At 36.4% G+C, this 26,288-nt stretch overlaps 1 protein-coding gene across 1 annotated transcript in view; it reads right to left on the bottom strand.

Annotated features, from left to right (window-relative positions):
- Positions 1 to 26,288, bottom strand: part of AK9 (adenylate kinase 9) — a 198,308-nt gene that overhangs the window by 108,686 nt on the left and 63,334 nt on the right. Inside the window, exons 14-18 of the mRNA XM_074397611.1 lie at positions 22,057 to 22,167; positions 21,852 to 21,965; positions 19,433 to 19,516; positions 17,808 to 17,971; positions 84 to 240 (exon numbers count right to left, since the gene is read on the bottom strand). Coding sequence (XP_074253712.1) covers positions 84 to 240; positions 17,808 to 17,971; positions 19,433 to 19,516; positions 21,852 to 21,965; positions 22,057 to 22,167 — 630 coding nt within the window. The remainder of the gene's footprint in view (positions 1 to 83; positions 241 to 17,807; positions 17,972 to 19,432; positions 19,517 to 21,851; positions 21,966 to 22,056; positions 22,168 to 26,288) is intronic.

Below are 26,288 nucleotides of genomic sequence, written 5' to 3'. Positions count from 1 at the left end.
AGTTGTCCATTTTGTATTTAACCAAAAATATGATCAATAATAAAAACTTCACTTTCAAATTTACATAATAAATATTTACTAACCATTGTTTTCTGTATCTGATAAATAGATGACCAAATCAGGTATAATTTCTTTCTTGATTAAGACCATCCACAATTCTTTTATAATAGGGCAGTTGTCCACGATCCAGCCTCCATATTTTGGGGCACCAGGAAACCTATCCTTGTTTTCTTCCATTACCTGTGAAAAATTGTACACTGATATTACTATCATAGCTTGACAAGTCAAGGATGCTACCTTGATATGTAATTTCTGTGGATCTTAAACAAGTGTCTTTTGAGTGCTTCTTTCAAAAGGAAAAAAAGGATGACAATTTTTAAAGATAAACTTATTTTTAAACCAATAAAATAGTACGTTTTAAAAGGTAAGAATGGAGGCTGGGCACAATGGTGCATGCCTGTAGTATCAGCTACACAGGAAGCTGAGGCAGGCATTGCTTGAGCCCAGGCGTTTGAGGTTGCAGTAAGCTATAAATGTGCCACTACACCAGCGTGGGACCCTGTCTCTAATGAGACAACAATAAAATTAACAATGGGAATACATCCTTTGTGAAATAAATATAATAATACATTTTTGCTATATATTACTCATAGTGCAGATTGTGATTCAGAAGGTCTGTAGTGGGGCCCTAGAGTCTACCTTTCTAACATGCTTCCAGGTGATAACAGTGCCTGGGCCACTCTAGGTAAAAAGCTCCTGATCCAGCTGGCCTTTTCAGTGACAATGCCCTTCACTTCTCTTTTGCTTTCATTTCTCAGTGTGGGAGCTAAGAGGTACTGTGGTAGTTCCTAATGATGGCAGTAGGAACCACTGAGTCAAAACAACAAACAAACCTCGCAGGTGCTTAGAAATATCTGCTAAACTCTTGTTTTGCCTTTTCTCTCCAATAGAAATAGTTTCAACACATATTTGGAAATTAGTAACGTGTATCTGTGAAAACACCTATTCTGAGAGTTTTAAACAAATTTGTGTGCCACTAGGTAATCACAAAATATTTGAAGTCAAAGGGGAAGAGATGTCAAAAGGGCCAATATTACCCTCTTGACAGGCCTATGCAGAATTTAAAATTATCTACTTTTTTTTTTTTTTTTTTTTTTTAGATGAGGTCTTGCTATGTTGCCCAAGCTGGTCTAGAACTCCTGGGCTGAAGCGATCCTCCCACTTTAGCCTCCTGAGTAGCTGGGACTACAGGCTTGTACCACTATGTCCAGCTTGCTTTTTGAATTTTTATCTGAATGAACAGTCTTTTAAAAAAGAATTTTAAGCACAGCGAAATGCTAAACATAAGAGAATTTGGGAAAAAGAAAAGCTATGAAGAAGACAAATAAATGGTTAATACAAATTTAACCATTCAAATTTTAAATTGTATTTTTGAAACAAATTTTCAAACAATTTTTCAATGTTTCAATTGTTGGAAAGAAAACAACATTGAGATATAACTTATAATTTCTCCACCTCATTCAACTTTCTTTACTTTCTGTGTATATTCGTGAGTTACAAGTGCAATTTTGCAGCATTGATCTATTGCACTGTGGTGAACTCAGGGCTTTCAGTACATCCATCACCAGAGCAAGGCACACTGTATCAGCCAAGCAAGCTTCCAGCACCCATGCTTCCCCACCCCTCTGATACTCTATTGCCCATCATTCCATATTCTGCTTCTATGTGTAAAGATTGTTTAGCTCCCACTTGTGAGAATATGCTGTATTTGTCTTTCTGTGTCTGAGTTCTTTCACTTAAGATAATGGCCTCCAGTTCCAGCCATGTTTCTGCAAAAGACAGGATTTTGTTCTTCACTAATGAACACTTAGGTTGGAAGTGTTATTGTCAATTGTCAATTGTTAAGAGTGCTGCAATAAGCATACTAGTGCAGGTGTTTTTTTGATAAAAGACTTCTTTTCTTTTGAGCAGATACCCAATAGTGGGATTGCTGGGTTGAACAGTAGTCTCATTTTTAGTTCTTTGAAAATCTCTATACTATTTTCATAAAGTTTGTGCTAATTTACATTCCCATTAACAGTGTATAAATCATTTCCTTTTCTTTGCATCCTTGTCAACATCTGTTGTTTTTTGCCTTTTTAATAATAGCTATTCTGACTGATGTAAAATGCTATCTCATTGTGGTTTTAATGTGCATTTTTCTGGTGATTGTGATGCTGAGCACTTTCTTCATATGTTTGTTGGCTGCTTGCATGTCTTCTTTTCAGAAATGTCTGCTCATGTCCTTTGCCCACTTTTTAATAGGGTTGTTTTTCTCTTGTTGAGTTGTTTGAACCCCATGTAGATTCTAAATATTAGCCCTTTGTCAGATGCATTGTTTGCAAATATTTTCTTCTATTATGTAAATACTCTGGTGATTATTTCTTCAGAAACGTTTCATTTAATCACATCCCATTTGCCTACTTTTGTTTTTGCTGCATTTCCTTTTGAGGACTTGGTTATACATGCTTTGCCTATACTAATGTACAGAGGAGATTTTCCTAGGTTCTCTTCTAGGATTTTTATAGTCTGAGTTCTTACATTTAAGTTTTTAACCCATCTTAATTTTGTATGTGGTGAGAGATAGGTGTCCTGTTTCATTATTCTGCATATGGCTCTCCATTTTTCCCAGCACCATTTATTGAATGGTGTGTCCTTTCTACAGTGTATATTTTAGTTGGCTTTGTCAAAGATCACTTGGCTGTAGGTATGTGGCTTTAGTTTCGGGTTCTATATTATTTTCCATTGATCTAAGCGTCTTTTAAAAATACCAGTACCATGATGTTTTGGCTACTATAGCCTTGTAGTATAATTTGAATTCTGGCAATTTATTCTTTTTGCTTAAGTTTGCTTTGGCTTTATTGCTTTTTCAGCTTTATTCTTTTTACTTAAGTTTGCTTTGGCTATTTGGGTTCTTTTTATTGTTCTGTATAAATTTCATTATTTTTTCTAGTTCTGTGAAAAATGACATCGGCAATTTTATAGGAATTGCATTAAATCTGTAGATTGCTTTTGGAAGCTTAGTCATTTCAACAATGTTTATTCTCCTGATCAATGAACATGGTATGTTTTTCCATTTATTTGTGTTACATATGGTTTCTTTCATCAGTATTTTGTAGTTCTCCTTGCAGAGATCTTTCACCTCCTTGGTTAAACGTATTCCTGGGTATTTTGTTATTCTTATAGCCATTATAAATGGGATTGAGTTCATGGTTGATTTTGTATCCTGAAACTTTACTGAAGTCATTTATCAAATCTAGGAGTCTTTTGAAGGAGTCTTTGGGGTTTTCTGTGTATAGAAATATATCATCAGCAGAGATCATTTGACTTCCTCTTTTCCAATTTGGATGCCTTTTATTTCATTCTCTCACCTGATTGCTATAGCTAGGATTTCTAGGACTATGTTGAACAGGAGTGGTGAAACTGGGTATCCTTGTCTTGTTCCAGTTATTAGAGAAAATACTTTTAACTTTTCCTCATTCAGTATAATGTTGGCAGTGGGTTTGTTATATATGGCTTTTATTATTTTGAGGTATGTTCCCTCTATGCCTAGTTTGGTAAGGGTTTTATTATGAAGTGATGCTGGATTTTATTGAATGCTCTCCTGCATCTATTGATATTATCACATTTTTTTTTTGTTTTTAATTCTGTTTAAGTGGTGAATCACATTTATTGATTTGTTTATGTTGAATCAACCTCACATTCCTGGGATAAAATCCACTTGATTATGTTGATTTTCTTTCTGTATATGTTGTTGACTCTGGTTTGTTAGTATTTTATTGAGGAAATTTGTATCTATGTTTATTAGGAATAGTGGTCTGTAGCTTTTCTTGTTGTGTCATTGTCTGGCTTTGGTATCAGAGTGATGCTGGCTTTATAGAATGAGTTAGGGAGGATTCCCTCCTCCTTGCTGTTTGGAGCAGTTTTAGTAGGATTGGTAGCAGTTTTTCCTTTTACATCTGGCAGAATTTGGCTGTAAATCCATCTGAGCCTGGGTTTTGTTGTTGTTGTTGAATGATTTTTAATTACTGATTCAATTTCAGTACTTTTGAGTGGTCTGTTTCTATTTCTTCTGGTTCATCTTGGGAGGTTGTATATTTCTAAGAACTTATCCGTTTCCTCTAGGCTTTCCAGCTTGTATGCATAGAGATGCTGATAGTAGTCACTAGTGATCTTTTTGTATTTCTGTTGCATCAGTTGTAATGACACCTTAATTATTTCTGATTTTGCTTATTTGAATGTTCTATCTTTTTTACTTGATTACTTAGCTATCAATTTTGTTTATTTTTTCAAAGGGCAAACTTTTAATTAATCCTTTGTAATTTTTTTGGTCTCAATTTCATTTAGTTCTGCTAGCTTTTGATGTGATTTGCTCTCGTTTTTCTTGTTGTTTGAAAGATATGATGTTAGATTTGTTAATTTGAGATCTTCCTATCTTTTTGATGTAGGCTCTCGACACTATAAAATTGCCTCTTAGCACTATTTTTGCTGTACCCCAATCACATTTGGTATGCTGTGTTTATTTTATCTGTTTCAAAACTTTAAAAAGTTTCCACCTTAATTTCATCTTTGATCCAACATTCAGGAGCAGATAATTTAATTTTCATACATTTGTATAGTTTTGAGGATGCTTTTTGATATTGATTTCTGGTTTTATTCCACTTTGGTCCAAGAAGGTACTTGATACGATTTCAATTTTTAAAATTTTTTTGAGACTTGCCTTGTGGCCTTGCATATGGGTATTTGAGAATGTCCCATGGGTAGATGAGAAGAATGAATATTCTGCAGGTGTAGGGTAGACTGTTCTGTAAATGCCTGATAGATTCATTTGGTCTAGAGTCCAGTTTAAGTCTAGAGTTTCTTTGTTGATTTTCTGCCTTAATGATCTGTTTAGAGCTGTCAGTGGAGTATGGAAGTCCCCTACTATGATTGCACTGCTGTCTATCTCTTTTCTTAGGTCAGTTGTATTTGTTTTATGAATCTTGGTGCTGTGGCGTTGGATGCATATATATTTAGAATTGGCATCTTTTCTTGTGAAATTGAATCTTTTATGATGATATAATGACTTCCTTTGTCTTTTTAAAAAATCTACTGTTGATTTAATGTCTGTTTTATCTGATGTAAGTATAGCTACTCCTGTTAACTTTTGGTTTCCATTTTTGCGGAGCATATTTTTCCATCCCTTTACTTTGACTCTGTAAATGTCTACCAGTTAAGCGGGTTTCTCATATATAGCACATGGTTGAATTTTTTTTGTTGTTCTTGAGACAGAGTCTCACTTCTTTGCCCAGGCTGGAGTGCAATGGCACAATGTCGGCTCACTGCAACCTCTGCCTCCCAGGATCAAGCAATTCTCCTGCCTCAGCCTCCCAAGCAGGTGAGATTACAAGCACTCACCACCAAGACCAGCTAATTTTTGTATTTTTAGTAGAGATGGAGATGGGGTTTCACCATGTTGGCCAGGCTGGTCTTGAACTCCTGACCTCAAGTGAGCTGCCTGTCTTGGCCTCCCAAAGTACTGGGATTACAGGCGTAATCCACCACACCTGACTGAAATTTTTTAAAAAATCCATTCCACCATGAAATATCTTTTAGAGCATTTAGCCCATTTATGTTTAATCTTAGTATTGACATGTAAGGCTTTCTTCTTGCCATAATGTTATTACCTACTTGCTTTGCAGTCTTGATCTTGTAATTGCATTTTCAGACCTGCAAAGAGGTCTAATACTTGCAAAGAGTTTAATACTTTCATGTGGTTTTTAAAAATTATTATTATACTTTAAGTTATGGGGTACATATACAGAAAGTGCAGGTTTGTTACATAGGTATACATGTGCCATGGTGGTTTGCTGCACCCATCACCCCATCATCTACATTAGGTATTTCTTGTAATGCTATCCTTCCCCTATCCCCCAACCACTGCTATCCCTCCCCTAATCCCCCAACACCGCAACAGGTCCCAGTGTGTGATGTTCCCCTCCCTGTGTCCATGTGTTCTCATTATTCAACACCCACTTATGAGTGAGAACATGCGGTGTTTGGTTTTCTCTTCTTGCATCAGTTTGCTGAGAACGATAGTTTCCAGCTTTATCTATGTCCCTGCAAAGGACGTGAACTCGTTCTATGACTGCATGCATAGTATTCCATGGTGTATATATGCCACATTTTCTTTATCCAGTCTATCATTGATGGGCATTTGAGTTGGTTCCAATTCTTTGCTATTGTGAACAGTGCTGCAGTAAACATACGTGTGCATGTGTCTTTAGAATAGAATGATTTATAATCCTTTGGGTATATACCCAGTAATGGGATTGCTGAGTCAAATTATATTTCTAGTTTAGATCCTTGAGGAATTGCCATACTGTCTTCCACAATGGTTGCACTAATTTACATTCCCAACAGTGTAAAAGATTCCTATTTCTCCACATCCTCTCCAGCATCTGTTGTCTCCTGATTTTTTAATGGTTGTGATTCTAACTGGAGTGAGATGGTATCACAATGTAGTTTTGATTTGCATTTCTCTAATGACCAGTGATGATGAGCTTTTTTTTTTATATGTTTGTTGGCTGCATAGATGTCTTCTTTTGAGAAGTGTCTGTTCACATCCTTTGCCCACTTTTTGTTGAGGTTGTTTGTTTTTTTCCTTGTAAATTTAAGTTCTTTGTAGATTCCGGATATTAGCCCTTTATCAGATGGGGAAGTTGCAAAAATTTTTTCCCATCCTTTTGCTGTGCAGAAGCTCTTTAGTTTAATTAGACCCCATTTGTCTATTTTGGCTTTTGTTGCTATAGCTTTTGGTGTTTTAGTCATGAAGTCCTTGCCCATGCCTATGTCCCGAATGGTATTGCCTAGGTTTTCTTCTAAGGTTCTTAGGGTGTTAAGTCTTATGTTTAAATCTTTAATCCATCTTGAGTTAATTTTTGTATAAGGTGTAAGGAAGGGATCCAGTTTCAGCTTTCTGCATATGGCTAGCCAGTTTTCCCAATACCATTTACTGAATAGATAATCCTTTCCCCATTGCTTGTTTTCATCAGGTTTGTCAAAAATCAGATGGCTTTAATTGTGTGGCATTATTTCTGAGGCCTCTGTTCTGTTCCATTGGCCTACATCTCTATTTTAGTCCCAGTACCATGCTGTTTTGATAACCATAGCCTTGAAGTATAGTTTGAAGTCAGGAAGTGTGATGTCTCCAGTGTTGTTGTTTTGGTTTTTGGATTCCCTTGGCTATGCAGGCTCTTTTTTGCTTCCATATAAAATTTCAAGTGTTTTTTTTCCAATTGTGTGAAGAAAGTCAAGGGTAGCTTGATGGGGACAGCATTGAATCTATAAATTACTTTGGGCAGTATGGCCATTTTCATGATATTGATTCTTCCTAACCATGAGCATGAAATGTTTTTCCATCTGTTTGTGTTCTTTCTTATTTCCTTGAGCAATGGTTTGTAGTTCTTCTTGAAGAGGTCCTTCATATCCCTTGTTCGTTGTATTCCTAGCCATTTTATTCTCTTTGTAGCAATTGTGAATGGGAGTTCACTCATGATTTGGCTCACTGTTTGTCTGAAATTGGTCTATAGGAATGATTGTGATTTTTGCACATTGATTTTGTATCCTGAGACTTAGCTGAAATTGCTATCAGCTGAAGGAGATTTTGGGCTGAGATGATTGGCTCTTCTAGACACACAATCATGTAGTCTCTAAACAGAAAAAAATTGACTTCTTCTTTTCCTAAGTGAATATCCTATATTTATTTTTTATGCCTGATTGCCCTGGCCAGAACTTTCAATACTATGTTGAATAGGAGTGGTGAGAGAGGGCATCCTTGTCTTGTGCTGGTTTTCAGAGAGAATGCTTCCAGTTTTTCCCATTCAGTATGATATTGACTGTGGGTTTGTCATAAATAGTTCTTGTTATTTTGAGATACATTCCATCAATACCTAGTTTGTTGAGAGTTTTTAGCATAAAATGTTGTTGAATTTTGTCAAAAGCCTTCTTTGTATCTATCGAGATAATCATGTAGTTTTTGTCTTTGGTTCCATTTATGTGATGGATTACATTTACTGATTAGTGTGTGTTGAACCAGCCCTGCATCCCAGGGATGAAGCCGACTTGATCGTGATGGATAAACTTTTTGATGTGCTGTTGGATTCGGTTTGCCAGTATTTTATTGAGGATTTTAGCATCAATGTTCATCATGGATATTGGCCTGAAATTTCCTTTTTTAGTTGTATCTCTGCCAGGTTTTGGTATCAGGATGATGCTGTCTTCATAAAATGAGTAAGGGAGGAGTCCCTCTTTTTATCTTGTTTGGAATAGTTTTAGAAAGAATAGTACCAGCTCTTCGTTGGATCTCTGGTAGAATCTGGCTGTGCACTTGTCTGGTCCTGGAGTTTTTTGGACTGGTAGACTATTAATTGCTACCTCAATTTCAGACCTTGTTATTGGTCTATCCAGGGATGTGACTTCTTCCTGGTTTAGTCTTGGGAGGATGTAAGTGTCCAAGAATTTATCCATTTCTTCTAGATTTACTGTCTTATTTGTATAGAGGTGTTTGTAGTATTTTCTGATGGTAGTTTGTATTTCTGTGGGATTGGTGGTGATATTTCCTTTATCATTTTTTATTGCATCTATTTGATTATTCTCTCTTTTCTTCTTTATTAGTCTGGCTGTCTATTTTGTTGATCTTTTCAATAATCTAGCTCCTGAATTCACTGATTTTTTGAAGGGTTTTTTTTTTTTTGGTGTCTCTATCTCCTTCAGTTCTGCTCTGATTTTAGTTATTTCTTGTCTTCTGGTAGCTTTTGAATTTGTTTGACCTTGCTTCTTTAGTTCTTTTAATTGTGATGTTAGGATGTTGATTTTAGATCTTTCCTTGTTTCTCTTGTGGCCATTCAGTGCTATAAATTTCCCTCTAGACACTGCTTTAAATGTGTCCCAGAGATTCTGGTATGTGTGTCTTCATGCTCATTGGTTTTGAAGAAAATCTTTATTTCTGCCTTTATTTCATTATTTATCCAGTAGTCAAACAGAAGCAGGTTGTTCAGTTAGAAAATCTTTATTTCTGCCTTTATTTCATTATTTATCCAGTAGTCAATCAGGAGCAGGTTGTTCAGTTTCCATGTAGTTGTGCTGCAGAACTGCAAAGATTGCTGCTTGTTCCTTCCTCTGGTAGCTTCATCCCAGAAGGGTACCTGCCAGATGCCAGCCAGAGCTCTCCTGTATGAAGTGTTTGTCAGAACCTGCTGTGAGATGTCTCCCAGTCAGGATTCTGAATAGAGCTGTGATAAACATATGAGTGTAGGTATCTCTTTGACATAATGATTTCTTTTCCTTTGGGTAGATACTCAATAGTGGGATTGCTAGATTGTATTGTAGTTCTATTTTTAGTTCTTCATTCAACTTTTTTTGAAATAAAATTTAATGATTTTATAGTATTTTATCAAACAAATAAACCTTAATTTGTTTAATCACCCCTCACTGTTAAATATTTGTGTCATTTGTAATTTTATTATAGCATTGTTATGAAAATCTTTATATGTAAAATCTTTATTTTACTAACATTGTGTTTTTTTATATATAACATCTGTAAATCTTTGCCCAAATATTATATATTTCTTCAGATTAGATTCCTGACATGATTTCAGGTAAAAGCAAATGAAAGAATAAACATTTTCAAGTCTTTTCACACACACTGCCACATTGCTGCCAAAGGCATCTGTATCAATTTTCACACTTCCTAGCAGTGTTTGAAAGTGACTCTATTAATACAGCCTCACTAGTACTGATTGTGAAAAAACTTTGCCAATTAGATGAGAAATTGAATCTTATTGTTTTAATTTTTATTGAAATAAACATTGAAATTTTTTCTCAAAAAAAATTTTTTTATTGCAACCTCAATTCTTGCCTCCTTAGAAGAAACAATTCAACCGAGTGGCATAAGGCAGAAGAATAGACTGAAGCAAGTTTCAGAGCAGAAGCGGAATTTTATTAAAAAGCTTTAGAACAGTAGGGAAAGAGGGGAAAGGAAAGTATAACTTGGAAGAGGGCCAAGTGGGTAAATTGAGAAACCAGTGCCTAAAAATTTTCAATGAACCATTTGTATTTCTCCTTTGATAAAATCTGCTTACATCATTTGCTTGCTTTCATATTAGATATTAGATTGTCCACCGATTTTTAAGAAATTCATGTTATATTTAATTTAAATACTTTCCCCAGTTTGTCTTTTGCCTTAAATTTTTGACTTGCATAATTTTTTTTATAGAAAGATGGTCATTATTAAGCAGTCTATTGAGATTTTCCCTTACAAGTTCTTCCATTGCATTTGTGTCTGGAGTCCTTGACCATTCCAAATCATTTCAATGTTAGTAGACTTTCTCCTAGTTTAAATAAAATGCCATTTTTTAAATATTTAACTATTTAATAATATGGAATTCATTTTCATTTTGATACAAAGTGAGAATCCAGTTTCTTCCCAACAGTTAATTTTATCAACACCATTAAATAATTATTTCCTTTTGGATTGTGATGTAACTTTTGGCATACGCTAATTTATCCACATCGAAGTTTGTTTCTGTACCCTCTTTGTGGTTCTGTTGCTTCTGGTATGTCTATCAGGCTTAATGTACCACTGTGGCATTGCAACACATTTTGCTAGTTGGTAGAGTAAGTCTCCCTCTATCATACTTCTTTGTCAAACTGTTCTAGTCTGCATTATTGGTTCTTCTACAAAAACTTTAGAGTCATTTTGTCAGTTTTAAAAAAATATGGTATTTTTAGAACTATATCAAATCTATAAATTAACTGAGAAAGAGACCTTAATAAGATTTTGTCTTTATATATGAGAATTTGTTATGTCTCTATTTATTGATATCTGCTTTTGTTCACATTTAAAGTTTGATAATTTTATTCATGTGGATCCTTCATCTTCATTTCAAATTAGTTACTTTACATTTATATTTTTGTCATGTGTGAATTTTTAAAACTCTGTTGGCTACCTTATTTCTGAATGAGATTATTAGCGCATTGTTTTTTAGGTTGTTTTCTTGGGTATTTTAAAAATAAATAGTATTAACTGCAATAATGATTATATTTCTGTATTTCAGTAGTTATTCCTCTCATTATGTTTCAAGCTAAAAATTTCTGAAAATCATTAAAAAATGTGTGTGATAGGAGATGGGCATGGTAGCAAATAGTCCCAGCTTCTTAAGAGGCTGAGGTGGGAGGATCACTTGAGCCCAGGAGTTTGACATCAGTCTGGGCAATGTAGCAAGACCCTATCTCCTAAAAAATTGAGTGTGATAGGAATATTATTGTCTTGTTTCTAACTTTAAGGTTACATGGTGTGCTGCCTGAAGCTAAAACTGATTTATCATGTTACTAAGGTATTCTGCTATCTTTAATGTGACCAGATAATTTATTAAGATATTCATTTGAGTTTGTTCTTGCTACATTTTTTCATCTCACTCTGAGGAGGGAACCAGGATCTCCAAGCTCCTTTTTTGGAGAAGTTTGTGTGGCAGAGCTGAATGTATTAGTCTTTCTAATTTCAGTTTATCCCACATGATTCTGATGCAAATGGCAAAAGATCAAATACTGAGCAACTTTGGAGTAAGAAAGAGAGACATGAAACATCATGAGCATTCTCTCATGGCTTCTGGAAAAGAGGTGGCTGAAAGAAGAGGTGCTGCTGTTGCTGAAGTAGCCCAAGCTGCTCAAGTTCAGGAACACTCAAAGCTGAGGTGAGGAAAGCTTTGAGGGATGAGGACTTGGGTACCTGAGGATGGAAGTTTTGGATGAATCAGCAACACAGCTTTATTTTGGGAATGCACTGAGGTGATTCCTTAGTTGGGATAACTGTGGGGAGAAGGTGCAGACATTCCCCAGGATTTCATATTCTAAAGAATTCCAGAGCATGTAGCTAAGCAGAGGTGTGAGGAGGCTCTGAATCTGGGGACTGTGCCTGTAGGGGGTGGTGGTGGAGACAAGGGCCCCTGAGAAGGCTTTACATGTGGTCTATGTCCAGTCTGGCTGTCAAGAGAGAGAATCATGGAAATGGGCTCTCCAGAGTTTGATCAAATAAAATTAAAGTGGCACTTTCTTTTGACAAAAATGTTATAACATTTGTATACATTACTTATTCTTCTATCCTCTTGTGATTTTAACTTAAAATATTTACTTTTTTTAAGTATACTATTTCTGGATTACCTTACTCCATACTATTTTATGTTTACTTTATATTTTATCATTTGTGAGTAGATAGGTAGGCAGGTAGATAGGTAGGTTGATAGGTAGACAGATAGATAGATAGGAGACTGATACTGGGGGAAGCAGAGGAAATATAATATGACCCAGAGAGATGTGGAAGGCACAGAAAGACATAACAACAGTGCCAAGTACACAGACACAAAGGCAGAAAGGAACAAGAACAGATAGGTACAGATGTTAGAAGGAAACCACGTAGACAGAGAAGGAGAGCAAACTATGTTAATGACACGGAAGGGTGCAGAGATAAAAGAAACAGGCTGCGGTTAAATGTGCAGTTGGATGTTGGGAGAAGCAGCAAGGAGGAAGGACTTACAGAGTGCCTACATAAATTGCTTGTGAGTAACGTATAAACTGGGAAAAACAAACCACAGCAAACTGCAGGAGGCCTCTGGGGAGGCAAACTTCTCCATGCCTCATGTTCCGGTGCAGGGTGACCTAGGCTCTGTTACCATAAACATTGTGCTCAAGAACGTAAAACCCCTTTGTAGCACTAAGATGTAACCAGACTGTTAGGTTACTTGTAAGGTCTGCGTTCCACCAGCTACACAGATAATAGGCTAAAGATAACCACATGTTCTTGTTTTGTGAAACTCCCAAACTGCCACTGTTATCAATGTTTAGAATGCAGTTCCAGCTCACTGATTCAGTTCCAGCTCACTGATTCATCCCACCATCACTCCACCTCTACCCTACAGATCAAAGTGATTGTAACCAATAAATAGTGTGAGAGATCAGAGCTCGGGGCCTTCACTGCCTCCAATAATGAGTGATGGCCTCCTGGCCCCACTTTCACTCTTAATCTGTCTTTTTCTCAATCCTTTGTCACCACCAAACTCGGGGTACCCACGGGTGATGTGGGGGCTGGTTCCCTACAGTTGGATAACAGGTCATGAGCTTCAACTGGAAAACACAGAATGGCATGTTTGACACAAAAGGCCCATCTCCCTAGAGGTTGCTACTGTTTTTCTGTTAGGTACCGAGCAAGTACCTTTCATATAGTGAGTGTAACAGCTTTACTCAACAAAAGTGCTCAGAGCAGTAGAAGCAGAGAACATAGCTGCTGCAGAATAAGGTCCCATGTCCCTCTGCTTCTGCTTCCTTTGTGTGCTCTGTAGTTGGTCAATGCAGAGAACAGGAGAAGTGTAAATGGTGTGGTATGAACAAAATAATTTCTGTGGATTCTCCATGGCAAGGGAGTGACTTTTCCTTTGGTAGAAATGATATCTATCTTTATTTCTGTATTTTTAAGGCTTTAAAATATTGTTAAACTATAATTCTAAAAAATTGTTTATAAATGCTTAATTGATCAATTTGCAAGCAAAATATAATCTATTTGCTTTCCCTGGACTGGATCACACATTAGGTCCAAGTGCATTATTCATATCTATTTTACACATGGGCTGTGAGCTTCAGACAAAAAACAGAATTTAATGGGAGGCACAATTTTTAAAATGGGATAAAAAATGATTGCAGCAACAATTAGAAAATAAAACACTAATGTCATTTATATTAGCATCAAATTACATCAAATATCTAAAAATAAACCTAATGAGAGATGTCTACCTTGACATTGAAAATTACCTTGAAAATTACAGAACAATGCTGGCAAAAATTCAAGAAGACCAAAATTAATTATAGCCAGTCTTCTTTATCCATGGGCTCTCCATCTTGGATTCAACCAACCATGGATATAAAATATTTGGGAAAAAGAGGACGGTCATGTCTGTACTAAACATGTACAGATTTGTTTTTCTTGTCAATTTTCCCTAAACAATACAGTGTAAACAACTATTTACATACCACTTACATTGTATTAGGTATTATAAGTAATCTAAAGATGATTTAAAGTGTATCGAAGGATGTGCATAGATTATATGCAAATACTGTAAGGCTGGTTGCCTCGCTGGGAGCCGGATGGACAACACCCACCCCTCTCCATGTCTGATAACAGCATTATCATTCCGGATGCCTTACTCAGCATCTGGCTTCTCCATGCCGGCTCCTCTCACCCACTTTTGCATTCTGCTTCCAGATCTATATCCAGCACTGGACTATGCACTCTCAGCACTAAACTATGCATTTGAACCCGCCAAAATTTTAAAAGAATCCTGCCATGCCTTACCCAATGGCAGCTTGCTCCATACGTCCTTAGCCAGCCCACCCCCAATAGGTCCCACCTCCCTATCTATAGTGGCTCGCCCAGTCCGGGCCCTGTCTCCCTACAACTAATGAAATTGCCTATGCTTTGTTTCCCCAATATCCAATCAATCGCCTCTAACCCCTATAAACCCCCCTGCCCTGAGAAGTTAAGTGTGACTTCTCTGGCCCCATCCCAGACCATAGAACCTTGCCCAGGAGCTGAATAAATTGGATTTTCATTTTCATATACTGGCCTCAGTTTCCTCATTTTGACTCGGCAATATACCTTACAAATACCATGCCACTTTATACAAGGAACTTGAACATTCATGGATTTGGATATCTGTGGGGGTCCTGGAAATAATCCACTGAGGATATCCACTGAGGATACTGAGGGATGACTGTACAGGTATTTTATGTTCATGGATTATAAGACTCAATATTGTAAAGATGGTAGTCTTAACCAAATTTATCTAATAGATACAATGCAAACCGATCAAAATCCCAAAGGAGGTGTGTGTGTGTGTGTGTGTGTGTGTGTGTGTGTGTGTAAATTGGGTAGCTGATTCCAAAATTTATGTGGAAGTAAAAAGGACCTATAATACCTAAGATAATCTTAAAGAAGTAAGCAGAAGAAAACATAATGTATGACACAGAGAAGGATGCAGTGACAGGAGAAATATGGGTGTTGAAGAATTCACTCTCTCATATCTCATGATTTATTATAAAGCTACAGTGGGGCCAGGCATGGTGGCTCATGCCTGTAATCCCAGCACTTTGGGAGGCCAAGGCAGGTGGATCACTTGAGGTCAGGAGCTCTAGACCACTCTGCCAACACGGTGAAACTCCATCTCTACTAACAAAAAATACAAAAAATTAGCCAGGTGTGGAGGCACACATCTGCGGTCCCAGGTAATTGGGAGCCTGAGGCAGGAGAATTGCTTGAACCCGGGAGGCAGAGGTTGCAGTGAGCCGAGATCAGGCCACTGCACTCCAACCTGGGTGACAGAGTGACACTCCAGCTAAAAAGGAAAAAAACAAAGCTACAGTAGTTAAGACATGTGGCTCTGGCACAGACAAACAAATAGACTAATGGAACAGAACAAAAAGTCTATAAATGCACTACACATATATGTCCATTTGATATATGACAGTGGGGAAAGGATGGTTTTTTCAATAAGATGGTGTTAGAGCAACTAGTTATCTATATTAAAAAAAAAACAACAACAAAATCTTGACCACATTGTGGTCAATGATTAGGGATGTTGAGTAGCTTTTTATATCTATATTGACCATTTGGATATTTTTTAGATACATAAAAATTAGTTCCAAATGGACTTTAGATTCAAATATGAAGATAAAGCAAGGTTTCCAGAAGAAAACCCAGAAAAATATCTTCCTGATTTTGGGTAGGCAAATATTTCTGAAACGAAACATGAAAAGCACTAACTGTGAAAGAAAAAGTCAATAAACTTGATTTCATTAAAATTAACTCCTACTATTCAAGATAGAAGATATTTGTAAAGATAATTGCAAAATATCCAATAAAGAACTCATATTCAGAGTACATAAACAAAACATGAATCAAAAAAGAGACAATCCAATTTAAAAAACAAAAACAAAACCCCAAAACAACATGGGCATATGACTTGAACAGGCCCATCTCAAAGGAGCATATCTCTAGCTGCTTATGTAAAACAGTTCTCCTAATCAGAGAGATTGTAGAACTGATGTCGGGTCAAACTGTCTCCTGCACAGGTCTCTGGTCTCTTGAGAAATGGCAATCTGATATGACCTTGGGTGTTAAAATCTCATTCGATTTAAACTACAGTCCCAGAGCTATAGTTTACCATTTAATGCTGTATATATTCCTATATGAGAGGTGTAGGACTCCCTGTAGATTTATATCCTCCAGAATAAACTATGAAGGGAATAGAGAAAAATTTCATTCAAGGGCAAGGATGGAAATTCCAGTCCCAAACATGTCCCTCACTGGCAAATCTCCTCTGGGATGGTTTCTCTTACCTCCCAGGCAAAGATGATGGATCTGCCTTTCATGGAATTCCTACCCCTCATACACATCTATTTGCCACTAGCACATGATAACTCAGTTATTGATTTACATGTCAGTTCAGTCTTCCCCACCTTACAGATATCTCCTTAAAGGAAAGGGCTGTATTTAATTCATCTTCAGATTCCTGGTATCTAACATAGTTCAGGGCAGATAGTACGTACTCATAATGTTTCTGAAGGACTAAACGGATGATAGAACAACCTGAAGATAGAGATGCAGAAAACGTTGAAAGGTCTGTACGGGAAGCTCAAAGGAAGCTTTGAAAACCCGAGTCAGAGAGGCTGGTAGAGCCGGGGGTTTGAGGAAATCACCCAATGTGTTACAAAGAGGTTCCATACTCTAACATCCTATATATTTTTTTCACATAGTGATTTTAAGTTAAATCACAGAGATGTACAGAGTTCATTTAGGGCATAAAAGATTAGTTCTGCTTTTGACTTTTGTTCTGAATGTTTACTTAAGATCTTTGTACAAAACAGACCCACAGGAATAGCTTGTTCTTTATAAATGAACAATAAGCCTTCTGATCTGGCATTGATAGGACATAGCATTTGAGGCTTTTTTTCTACCTCTTAGACTAGAACAGCATACGTGTGTCCACTCATCTCCCCTATGAACATATGTTCAAGCAGTTTGGATGAAATTAATTAACAATCGAGCAAAAATTGTCTTGGCTTAAAACTAATTAGTTCATATTTGAAACATATAACTTTGGTACCTAATACCAATATGCATCATCTTTTAACTAACTGAATGGAATCAAAGACAATAAAATTTAATGAAGAATTAATTTCAAAGGCATAAAATTATATTACATAATTTTGTTTATATTTGAAAATTCACAAAAGAGCATCAATAGTTGTTCACTGGGGTACTTTGAACTTAACAATGCTGACTACACAATGTACATGAATTTAACGGCTACAAATTTCAACACCATAAGACTTTTTTTTTTTTTTTTTTTTTGAGACGGAGTTTTGCTCTTGTTACCCAGGCTGGAGTGCAATGGCGCGATCTCGGCTCACCACAACCTCCGCCTCCTGGGTTCAGGCAATTCTCCTGCCTCAGCCTCCTAAGTAGCTGGGATTACAGGTACGCGCCACCATGCCCAGCTAGTTTTTTGTATTTTTAGTAGAGCCGGGGTTTCACCATGTTGACCAGGATGGTCTCGATCTCTCGACCTCGTGATCCACCCGCCTTGGCCTCCCAAAGTAAGACTAATTATAAACATACTAGATTAACATTTTCTCAGTTATAGTTAAGTCACTGAAAAGAGTTACCCAGCTAGATTTTTTACCTCTCTAAGGATTTCCTGTAAGATTTCAGCATATTTTTCATATGGCTGTTCAAAGTTCATATCCTGTGACATTTTTATAGTCTTCTCAATCATGGACACAACCTCTGGATGATCTGCAGTTACCTCTTCTATTGAGTCTTCTGTTGGGACAAAAGTAAAATAAGCTGATAAATTAATGCCATTAATAATTTTAGTGGACAATACTATTTGCAATAAAACATGATTGATAATATCTGATCCAAGAAAGTATTATTTTCGTGTCACCGCGGCACACGTTGAAAGGAGGGAGAACTAAGACTTCAGAGAGGAAATGTGAAGTCAGGAATCACAGAACCACAAACTCTCTGAGAAGTGACTTAAAGCCAGTGCAGCAGAATGAAAGTGAAAGGCGCAAGAAGAAAGTCATGCAGGCAGGAGTCAAAACCAGGGAAGAAATGATGGGGGCAGAGGATTCCAGGAGTCAAGTGAAAACACGAGCATGTAGGGAATGAGTCAAAAAACAAGATGAATTACTTCCAGTTACAAAGGACGGTAAGAGGACAAGAGGTAGGCAAGTTGCAGGGGATGGGGAAAAGGTGGCATAGGCTGGTGTTTCAAGTGTTTGACTTGATTCTTATCCTCTTTGGTGCTGAAGTGTGTCCTTGCATGGCTGAGCTGACTCAGGCTGCACGGTGATGTAAATGTGTGTACATCTGCTACTCTAATGAGACAGGAGTTTGGCAGTTTCACCTGACTTCAAGCTTCTGAGCCTCTGCCTCAGGGCCCCGTCAGGGTCTCTAGCTGGAGCCGGACTGATCCCAGCCCAGAAAAATCCCACAGGGCCTTCAAAGAGCAGTTGCCTGCTGCCCTCCCTGTCTGAAAGTGTTCTCAGGGATCAAAGAGTCACAGTTCCTGGAGAGACAGAGCAGAAAAGTCAAGAACCCATGATCTTACTGCGCCCATAAGAGTGGGTGCACAGTGAGGCAGAAACAGCCAGGCAAAGATGCTAAATGGGCTAAAAGCTGCTGATTGCCCACCCAATATCCATTCGCCTCTTCCTTCATACAGGAACCCTGACTTTGTCAAGGCTAGCAATGTGCCCAGCTGGAAAACTACCTCTCTCAACTTCCCTTACAGCTTGGACAGCCAGTAAGAGGCAAGCAGAATGTGTGTGTGTGTGTGTGTGTGTGTGTGTGTGTGTGTGCGCGCTCGCATGCACGTGTGCTCCTCACACTCAGCTGACTCAGCTAAGTGAAGTGCCAGTTTCTGTGCTCTCCTCACTTCTCCTTTCCTTTTCCTTTTCCTTTCCAACGTTCCTTCTATGTACACTGATAGATGGCTGGAGCTCTAGCAGCCATCTTGCAGATTATTATTGTAGCTACGCCAGGGATGGCAGAGCAGAAAGACAAACTGCCTGTCTTCCCAATATTCTTCTTCACCAAAACAACATATCATGTATTATTTTTTCAATGTTCTTGCATGTCCAACTTTTCATAATAGAAAAGCCATTAAAATAGAATAACTTGGGTATTAGTAATGCTTTTTTTTAAAAAAAATCACATATTTTTTATTCTAAATTCTGAAGGCATTACTTGTGTTTTAAAACCACAATCTAAAAGAACCAAATTACCCAAATATTAATTTACTTGTATCTGAATACAACTTTACATCTTGACCAGCTTCTTGAGAATGCCTTTTAAATGTGGATGCTTCACCAGTTTCTTTTCTATCTGTGAATAAAACATTGTGAATGCCTAAAGAATGGTATTTTTAAAATTGTAGGTAATTCCGAAGGAAGATTGTAACATAAACCTAGGGAACCAGGACTCACATTCCCAATTTTTAATTAAAATAACAACCATAACATTTACATGGGTAAATATATCTAGCAGCAGAAAATGAAGGTAATAACCTATAACAAAACCAGGAGTAGTTTCATCTTATTATAATACCAATGCATCTAAATGGAAAAAAACAATCTACAGTGCCCTTCCTGAGGCCACTAACACCCTCTTGATTCTTAGCTGTCAAGGCTGTGCTTATCTCAGAGACATGGGGAAGGAAGAAGGATGCCTTTTCACCCACGAATATTGGCAATATTGGTATCCTTCCAGCAGTGGGTAGATGTACTGCTGCCTGCTTCTAACTTGTACTGTCTCTCCCAAAGAGGGAGCAGATAGTCTCGAGAAGGGGCTTTCTTTGTGGATTGGAGCTGGGAACTCCACAGCAGCAGAGATGGGGCTGTCAGCTGCCATCTGATGGCCCAAAATTTAATATACTGGGGGTGGGATCCTTCTGTGAAGGCTGTGTGAGTTAAGGGAGGAGTGCCATACATGAGTTTCTAACAGTGCCCCATCCAATTCTTACTAGGCTTTAAACAGCAGGCAAGCACATGTGTCTGAATTGGTAGGAGAAAATAAATAAAAAATCAGCTCTACATTATTTAACAAAATAAATTATAGATGATGAACTTTAAAATTGAATAAAAAACATATGTTTATATATATAAATTTGTACAAATTATATTTATTTATATAAAATTTATACATATATCAATTTATATATATAAAGTTATATTTATACATGCCCTCCTCTCAATTATTTATATATATAAATCTTTCTCTCAGACATTTATATAATTATATATAATATTGTATATTATAAATCAGACATTTATATAATTATACATAAGATTATATATAACCAATCCTCTCATTTATATATATAATATAATAATAATCCTTTCAGACATTTAATATATATATAAATGTCTGATTGAGAGGGAGACTCATACATATATAGATGTCTGACTGAGAGGAGGACATATATAAATATAAGTGTATATATAAAATTTATATATATCTCTGTAAGTCTGTATATATATAATAAACTTATATTCTGGTTTTCTTCATTCAGTTTTAAACTGGACCTGTAACTTATTTTATAATGTATATGTATTTATATAATATATAAAATATATGTATTTATATGATATACAAAAATACTTATATGTACATTATATATAGATAAATGCCTGATTGAGAGGAAGACTTTTTAAGCCTAAAAGTGAAGGAAGAAAGCAACAAAGGGAAAATAATGATCTTGACTGCAAAAATGTGAAAAAATACCTTTATATCAAAAACAGCAAGCTGACTTAGAATACAAACTACCCAAATTGTAAAATAGATGAAAAATAAGAGACTAATATAGAAAGTTTGTGCAGAGACTGTATAATTGATATAACCATTTAGGAAAATTGGCAAAAACCAAAAATAGTCACCTCAAAAAAGAAAAAAATATAAATGGTTAACAAATATGAATATAAATTTCCTAACTAAAAATTAAAACAACAGAAAATACTGAGGAAACAATAACATGTATTTTGTATATTACTGGGGAAACATAATTTGGAACAATTTTATGCAAATCAATTTGACTCTGTCTATAGCTTCATATTTATTAATTTAGTAATTCCTATAAATCTCTAGGAATTCTAGAGAACTTGTGCAGTAACTTAAAATGAGGGTTAAAATATTTCCCAATGAAGTAATATAATTAAATCGTACATTATAAGTAAAAAAACCATAAAAACACTTTATATTATAGCTACTCTGTAATATCATATTACATATAATTATTATATAATGTTATATAATATAATGCTATATGCTCTTATGGTTCAAGTATGAATAGAAAAATTTTATAAGGATAAATAGCACAATGGGTAAATGATAAAATTTCACTGCTAAAATCGTAAGTAGAGAGCTTTGAAAAATGAATTTATGATATGATAATGATTGTATCACCTTGGAAACATTCAAACATTTTTCTTTGGGCTTTAATTGTATTTGACTCCCCATTTTCTATGTTTTCTTCTTCATTCTAGTTAATTGACTTCTGTTCCATTATTGTTCAGGTTAAATTCATAAGAAAGAATTTAGCGTTTTTTCTCCTGCAGTTTCCAATTTTGGGGGTAATTTTAAGCATATATATATAAACATAATTAAATATAAACTAAATGAAAATGAGATCCACAAACATGGCATTAGCATTTCACTTTGTTACCATCTTTATCAACTTTAGCAGCTCGATCAGAAAGGACATTTTCTGATTTTGTTTTGGCTTCTTCAGTGTCCTCTAAAGAACTACTTCTCTCCCTTTCGGAGCCTTGAATGTACCCTGCAATGAAAGAATAATATACCTTATCAGCTCATCTATTTATATTAGGAATGATCTGGTCAATAAAATCAGCAATATATTATTTCTTTACCTTCATCAATTGACGAGCCTGTGTCCTCTAAGCTTTTATGTGCATCTGTTGGGAGTACTCCAATCTCCATTTGTTCATACTGCCTTTGAAATTCTCTTAAAGCTGTTTCAGCTGAAATACAATAATTGGCAGTGTTAGCAAGAGGTAGTTGGGGATAGGGAGGCAGGTGGAGTGAGCCAAAGTTAGACACACCTGAGTTTCAGTTCTGACTTATGAGCTGTAAGGGCTGTGTGGCTTTGGTAAACCACTTGATCTTTTTTCCTCAATTTCTAGGCAAAATGAGGATCTTTAAACCTAAAGCATTGCTGTGAGGATTAAATGAGGTAATAAATACAAACACTTGGAAAATGCTGGCACACAGGAAGGCTGTTCCATGTTAACTGCCATCCTCTGTATAATTATGTAATTTTTATGTTAAAAAACCTCGATATTCTCCACTGACAAATTTTTCTTAAAAATATATTGGGGCAAGGCCGGGCGCAGTGGCTCAAGCCTGTAATCCCAGCACTTTGGGAGGCCGAGGCGGGTGGATCACGAGGTCAAGAGATCAAGACTATCCTGGTCAACATGGTGAAACCCCGTCTCTCCTAAAAATAAAAAAAAAATTTAGCTGGGCATGGTGGCGCTTGCCTGTAATCCCAGCTACTCGGGATACTGAGGCAGGAGAATTGCCTGAACCCAGGAGGTGGAGGTTGCAGTGAGCCAAGATTGCGCCATTGCACTCCGGCCTGGGTAACAAGAGTGAAACTCCGTCCCCCCCCAACCAAAAAAAAAAAAAAAAAATATATATATATATATATATATATATATATATATAGGGGCAAAATTCAATAGCAAAAAATTCCAATTAAAAAAAATTTAAGTAGAGTTACTCCTATTGTCAGATTTAAAATAATTAGTGAATTGGGAAAAGAAAATAAAAAGGCTTTTAAGTTTGCAGCATATGAGAGATAGCATCTATTTCTATATTCCAGTGGGAGAAGGCAATTTGTGGAAAGCTGTAAAATCTATGATTTAATGTCATAATTTAATGTGAATGAAACATTACAGATCACTGTTCTTCCTCCAGGAGCCCGGCTAACTTCCTGCCTTGGTCCAAGTCTCAGTCAAATGTCTTCTCTTTGGAGATGTCTTCCCCGGGCATCCCAACACTTCAGTATCCCTACTCCAATCACTGTCTGCCCCATTATATGTTATATATATTTTTTCCATGTGTTTCCTTGGCTTTTTGCTTTGTTGTTGTTGTTTTTCACTCTTCTGCCCGCTATTAAATTGTGAGCACCACAAGGACAGAGACTTCATGTGTCTTGTTTACATCTGTATCGCTAGTGCCTAGAATCATGTCTAACTCAAGCATTTGTTGAATGAATTAATTAATTCATTTTGTCCAGCCTTAAATAGGCTGAATAACAAGACACTTTAGTAGTCTGAGCCAATATTTCTCCAGCTTCAGTTTGTAAGTAGTCTGAGATATTTTTATTTTTAATTTTTATTTTGAAGGTAATATACTAAAAATATAACTTCATTTGAATAGCATGCAGTTTCAGTGCTGGTCTTTTTGTTGTTGTTGTTATTTTTTATAATCTCTTGGGCACCATGTTGAATTATTTTATTTCTTTATAGGCAAATGAGAAAGAAGAGAGGCAGATTTATTAGGCAAATGCTATGTTCTCATCTAGCAAAAACTCAGCATTGCCATGTAGGGAGAAGTAATTTATTTGCTATTTAAACAGTTTTGAGCATGGAAAATGCGGGGAAGCCTCCCAATTTTTGTAAAAAGTTAAAAAAAAAAACTGTAAAAACTGATAGCAAGCTCTGACAAATAGAAAACACCCCCCCCCCACTATAAATCAGTCACAATTAAGAATGTAGGGGAAAAGTCCTAAATAAACAAACAAAAGTTAAAAAAAATATAAGAATAATGAAACTGGGCAGAGTTGCTCATGCCTGTAATCCCAGCACTTTGGGAGGCCAAAGCAGGAGGATCATTGAGGCCAGCAGTTAGAGACCAGCCTGGACATCATACTGAGACCCCTGTCTCTGTCAGAAAAAAAAAATCATCATGATGAGATAAGGTTTATTTCAGAAATACAAGAATTGTTTAATGTTGGAAAATACATTAGTATAACTGATCAAGTCAGTAAGTCAAAGAATTAAAAACTTAATGATTATCTTGAAAGATGCTGGCAATACATTGGATAATTTTCATTTTTTCTTTTAATTTTGTTATATTATTATTATTATTTTTTGAGACAAGGTCTTTCTCTGTTGCTCAGGCTGGAGTGTGGTGATGTGATCATGGCTCACTGCAGCTTCAACCTCCTGGGCTCAAGTGATCCTCCCACCTCAACCTCCTGAGTAGCTGAGTCTGTAGGTGTGAACCACCACATCCAACTAATTTTTTTTTGTTTTTGGTAGAAATAGTGTCTCCCTTTGTTGCCCAGGCTGGTCTTCAACTTCTGGCATCAAGCAATCTTCCTACTTTGGCCTTCCAAAGCGTTGAGATTACAGGTATGAGCCACTGAGCTTGACTGTATTTGGTAATTTTCTCTTTATTTTTTTTCAAATTACACTTTATGTTCTGGGGTACACGTGCTGATGGTTCAGGTTCGTTACATAGGGATATATGTGCCACGGTGGTGGTTTGCTGCATCCATCACCCCATCATCTATATTAGGTATTTCTCCTAATGCTATTCTTCCCCAATCCCCCCACCCCCTGATATTCCTCCCTAGCCCCCCACCCCCAAGGCCCCGGTTTGTGATGCTCCCCTCCCTGTGTCCTTGTGTTCTCATTGTTCAACTTTCACTTATGAGTGAGAACATGCAGTGTTTGGTTTTCTGTTCTTGTGTCAGTTTGCTGGAAATGATGGTTTTCAGTTTCATCCATGTCCCTGCAAAGGACATGAACTCATTCTACTTTATGGCTACATAGTATTCTATGTTGTATATGTGCCACATTTTCTTTATCCAGTATATCATTGATGGGCATTTGGGTTGGTTCCAAGTCTTTGCTATTGTGAACAGTGCTGCAATAAATATACGTGTGCATGTGTCTTTATAACTGAATGATTTATAATCCTTTGGGTGTATACCCAGTAATGGGATTTCTGGGTCAAATGGTACTTCTATTTCTACATCCTTGAGGAATTGCCACACTGTCTTCCACAATGGCTGAATTAATTTACACTCACACCAAAAGTGTATAAGTGTTCCTTTTCCTCCACATCCTCTTAAGCATCTGTTGTATCCTGATTTTTTAATAATCTCCATTCTAACTGGTGTGAGATGGGATCTCAATGTGGTTTTGATTTGCATTTCTCTAATGACCAGTGATGATGAGCTTTTTTTCATATGTTTGTTGGCTGCATAAATGTCTTCTTTTGAAAAGTGTCTGTTCATATTCTTTGCCCACTTTTTGATGGGGTTGTTGGCTTTTTCCTTGTAAATTTGTTTAAGGTCTTTGTAGATTCTCGCAGTTGGGCAGATTGCAAAATTTTCTCCCATTCTGTAGGTTGCCAGTTCACTCTAATGATAGTTATTTCTTTTGCTGTGAAGAAGCTCTTAAGTTTAATTAGATCCCATTTGTCAATTTTGGCCTTTGTTGCCACGGCTTTTGGTGTTTTAGTCATGAAGTCCTTGCCCATGCCTATGTCCTGAATGGTATTGCTTAGGTTTTCTTCTAGGGTTTTTATGATGTTAGGCCTAATGTTTAAATCTTTAATCCATCTAGAGTTAATTTTTGTTTCTTGTATAAGGTGTAAGGAAGGGATCCAGATTCGGCTTTCTGCATATGGCTAGGCAGTTTTCCCAATACCATTTATTAAATAGGGAATCTGGATTTGGTAATTTTCAATATCCATTCCAGATAAAAATACTTAATAACCTCATGGAGAAACATTGACAAGAACCTCTTTAAAGATGCTCAGTATCACTACCACCATTTGACATTCTAGAATTGCTCACATACATAATTAGTCAAGAAAGAAAATAAATATAAGTATTGTAAAAAGAGGGATTTAAACTATCCTTATTTCAAATTATATGATTAGCTCTCTAGAAAACTCAAGAGAATCAACTGAAAGTTCATCAGAACTAGAAAGTAAGCTTAATAAAGTGGATAGTTCTAAATAAATACATGAAAATCAAATAGTTTTCCAAAATACTGCTAATAACTACTTAGAAAATATTATTTAAAAGATCTCATTCAGTAGAAATAAAATGACAAAATAT

This window comes from Saimiri boliviensis, chromosome 4 (genome assembly GCF_048565385.1).
Source record: "Saimiri boliviensis isolate mSaiBol1 chromosome 4, mSaiBol1.pri, whole genome shotgun sequence".
NCBI lineage: Eukaryota > Metazoa > Chordata > Mammalia > Primates > Cebidae > Saimiri > Saimiri boliviensis.
The sequence above is the reverse complement of the archived record's forward strand: the minus strand, read 5'-3'. Positions and strand labels throughout refer to the sequence as shown.